Genomic DNA, 4,026 nt, shown 5'->3' with positions numbered 1-4,026 from the left:
AAAAAAAAAAAAAAAAAAAAAAAAGAGAGAGAGAGAGAGAGAGGAAAAAAAAAAAAATTGTTTCCCTGACTGAGCTTGGATGTTTTCCTTTCGCTTTGCAAAGTTTTCCCTGCTCAACCTCCATTCCCTCGCCTCCTCCGGAGCAGGGCGGGACGGCGGCGGCCGGAGCAGGGCTGGAGCAGCCGGCGGAGCCCGGAGCGGCGGAGCCCGGGTACCGGAGCGCGGGGAAAGGGCAGGTAGGTGAGGCTGGAAAGGTTTCCCGGGGTCGGTTCTCCGAGCTACGTGCTGAGCTGGAGGAGGAGCAGCTTGGGAGCCGGGGGGACACCGGAGAGTCCCCGTCCGGGAATTGTTGCAAGGGGAAGGGGAGGTGAACGAGGGCAGAGGGTGGGTTGTTTGGGTGTTCTTCTCTGGGAGAAATAAATGGGGGGAGCAGAATGGTATCGCTGCCCCCGCAGTCTTTGTTTTCGGGAAAATGTCCTCGGAGAGCAGGAGGCGACGTCTGCTCCATCGTGCCAGACTCTGCCATCCCGGGCTGTGCGGCCGTCTCCGGAGCGGGCAGGTGCACGGGGCTGGCAGGGCTGCCCGGCTCCCTCGGCCGAGGAGGGTCTCTAGGAAGGGGTGTTGGCTCCGCCATCCCCCCTCCGCCCAGGCTTTAGGCGGGAATGGGGTGTTTCAGGGTTGGTGATGGAGCTTTCCACTGGAGGCGGCTGGGCCCCGTCACACACCGACGTGCCAGGATGAAACCCGATGGCCGCGGGGGAGAGGTGGGGTGGCAGGTCTCGGTTCGTACCCGCAGATGTACGAATGGCTGAGTTACGGCAGGTTAATGGGTTACTGCTCCCCGCCGAGCCGGGGCAGCCTGCTGCGCCTGCGCTCTCAGCGTGGGGGAAAGCACACTAAGAAAAGCCCTTTGCTCGCGGGGGGATGTGTGAGTGCTGCAAACAGGCCACGGCGTCGGCCACGGTCCTCTCCGGTGACGTGGAGGACATGGTGCCATATGGCAGAGCAGGATGCTGAGACGTAAGGAGGCGGCGCCGCGCCCCCCCCCCCCCCCCCGCAAAATCATTTGGGGGGCTGCACTGACCCTGTCCCTCCACGCTGCTGGCCCACAGGACAGCCGTACCCAGCCAGCAGCACCCAAGTGTTGCTCCACCTCGTGCCATCCCAGGTCCAAAAGCCACCGTGGGCTCCTTCGCGACACAGGCTCCAGCTCGGCCAGCCTGGCTTGGGCTGCATTGCAGGACTAACTGCTCCGGCTCGCCTTGCCAGACCTCAGCTTATCTCACCCCAGAAGAGATGCATCTTTATTGCTCTGCATCTTTATTTCCACGTACCTTCATTGCAGCTGTGTTGACAGGAGCTCAAGCAAAAACAGGTTATCTTGTGGGTGAGGCGGTGAACGCAGAGCTATGCCTCTGAAAGCTGCCAGTGCTTTTGGGCGCTTGAAAGGGGATCTGGTCTTTTTGGTGACGGTGAGCTGTTGCGTTTCCTTAGGGTCGTGGAGCTGGGGGGTGTTTGATGCTTCTGAAAAATAGGCTAGAGGGGTTTGAAAGTGGGTCTTCGAAGATGGAGAGGTGACTAGAAAACCAAAGGCCGCGGCAGAGATGCAGATCAGCCCCTGGCCGTGCTGGGAACCCGGGAACAGGAAGGCTGTGCTGAATGCGAATGGGCCAGGGTGGCTGCACTGCAAGTTAATGTGTGACCTTGGCAGGAGAGGGCTGGGAGCCCGCACGCTCTCCCACAGCCGGCTGGAGATGGGGGCTGCTCCTGGGGAGCCAAATAAGATTAATATTCCCATGAATTTTAGCCTCTTTACCCAGAGACCTGTGACTGCTTCGCAAAGGGCTGTAGCTACTGTGGGAAACATGCTCGGAGCAGGAAGGGGAGCCCTGCAGGGCCACCGAGCCCAGCGGTGCCAGCACCGGCACTGGAGCCTGGATGGCCATTTGCAGCCGTGCTAACACCGAAAGGCTGCAAGCGGGCAGGGGAGCACGGCAGGGATGTTGCCCATCCTTCGGAGAGCACAAGGGAGCTGAGCAATCCCAGTCTGGAGGAGCTCCCACGGGCAGGACGAGAGGCTTTTAAAGCAAAGGCAAATGACAGCCAGTGGCACTCAGCCTGCCCGACTGGTCCCGCACACGTCCCTCCTGGGGGGACACACCTCCAGTGCTTAGGTCTGCACTAGCAGGGGGGAGCAGCTCCCCAAAGCGCCCTCCTACCATCTCCCCCTGACGCCTGGTCCAGGCTCTCCTGTCCCTGTTTTTGAGGGCAGGCAGGGAGCATCCCTGTATCCCTTCTGCAGGCCAGCAGGGAAGAGCAATAGCAGGACTGCCTGGAGGCGGTGAGGGAGGGCAGGAAGGAAGAGGGGACAGACCTGTTGGGGCTGCCTGGCTCCTTAGCATGGGAGGCGCATACCACTGTCACCATCTAGGGCTAATTACAGGGACTTGTCTACAGCCCAGACGGCTGCCAGCCGGCGTAATCACATCAAACCGGGCACAGCCCCATGGATTCACAGCAGCCAGGAGCCCTGCCCTCTCCGCTCTCCCCCAGCATCACCCCACTGGGCTCCCTGCTGATGGCCCTGGGACGAGGTGCCCTGTGCACCCTGCTATGGGGCTGGGGCCACGCGGGCACCAGCGGCTCTGCTGAGTCCGCGGAGCATCCGGAGGGGGTCTAATTGCAGCAAAGCCCCAACAGATCAGACAAATGCAGATTGGAGGCTTAATAAGCCAAGCACAGCCCGGGACTGCCATCCGCCTCCTGTGGGGAAGGAAAAGCAGAGACATGTGTTACCCAAACAAGGCAGCAGCGGAGCTGGGTCCGGTCGCTGAGCCCACGGAGGTCACCATTCAGGGATACATGCAATCCTCCTGCCCATTCAGCATCTCCAGGGATACGTGCAATCCTCCTGCCCATTCAGCATCCCCAGGGATACATGCAATCCTCCTGCACAGCTGTAGAGCCAAGGCTGGTTACTGGCCCAACACCAGTGACGGTACAGTGGTCCTTCACTAAGCAGCAAGGCCAGGGCTCTCTTTGGGCTGCAGATACACAGAGTTGGGTCAGATGATTTCATCCCTGTGGAGGTCCTAGAGCCGAGCACAGCTTTAAAAGCACCATGCAACCAACCCTGCAGTCTGTCTGGACTAACCCCAGGGCTGGCAGAACCCAAATCCTAAGAAGGAGCAAGCAGCCCTTTTGTTTTCTTCCGCTGATTAGCCAATCTGCAGCGTTAATCATTGACCCATGAGGTGCATGGCAGGGAAACCTGAGCTGCCTGGGCTGATCCCACCCGCTCCCAGCTCCAAAGCTGGCCACGTTTGGGTGCAACATCCCGGCACCCCGAGATGTTGCATAGGAAGGGGCAGCTGTGGTGGAGGGAGCACAGTGAGAGCAGGGGCTGAGCCAGGGGTGTCGAAGCTGTTTAGTGGGAGCAGTAGGGATGCGGCCGCTGGTGCTGGCCAGGACGGCCCTGAGAGCACAGGCAGGGGGGGGGATAAACCAGACCTGCAGAAGTACCACCCCAGTGCGGAGGAGTGAACCGGTCCTCATGGTGGCGGTGGTGCAGGCAGACCTAGGTGCGTGGCCTGGGGGTTACCACCCCTCAACCTGAGCCCGTGCCAAGCTGCTCGCTGTATAAAACACTTTCCAGAGCACTTGATCAGTCCATGGTGGGCACTGCATGGGGTGAATCCAGGGGTGTCCTGGGGCCGTTTGGTTGCAGCACCGGGTCTTGCCCCCAGAGCAGCGGCTCAGCTCCATCCCACCTGCATCCCACCCTCGCTCCCCATGCCGGGGCAGGAAGCGTGGGCAGAGGGCGTCGGGCTCCGGGCCGGCGTCCAGGGAGCCCCAGGAGCCACCGCATCGCCATCTCGCCTTTGTTTTGGAAAGCCAAGGCAGGAAGGAAGCGAGCGGTGAAAAGCGCCGCGTGGGGAGGAGGGGACGGGGCCGGATGGGTTTCCACTGCGTAACCATTAGCCGGGCGAGGTGGTGGCGGCTGGGTGGGCCGGCCGCACCGGGCCA

At 61.2% G+C, this 4,026-nt stretch overlaps 1 protein-coding gene across 1 annotated transcript in view; it reads left to right on the top strand.

Annotated features, from left to right (window-relative positions):
• The first annotated feature begins 1,409 nt into the window (after positions 1-1,409).
• The window catches only part of PRICKLE4 (prickle planar cell polarity protein 4), a 6,411-nt gene continuing 3,794 nt past the window's right edge, over positions 1,410-4,026 (top strand). The window contains exon 1 of the mRNA XM_009272931.1: positions 1,410-1,472. Within this exon, the coding sequence (XP_009271206.1) occupies positions 1,410-1,472 (63 nt within the window). The remainder of the gene's footprint in view (positions 1,473-4,026) is intronic.

This window comes from Aptenodytes forsteri, unplaced genomic scaffold (assembly GCF_000699145.1).
Source record: "Aptenodytes forsteri isolate BGI_AS27 unplaced genomic scaffold, ASM69914v1 Scaffold142, whole genome shotgun sequence".
NCBI classification, from domain to species: domain Eukaryota; kingdom Metazoa; phylum Chordata; class Aves; order Sphenisciformes; family Spheniscidae; genus Aptenodytes; species Aptenodytes forsteri.
This window is presented reverse-complemented; position numbering and strand designations above follow the sequence as displayed.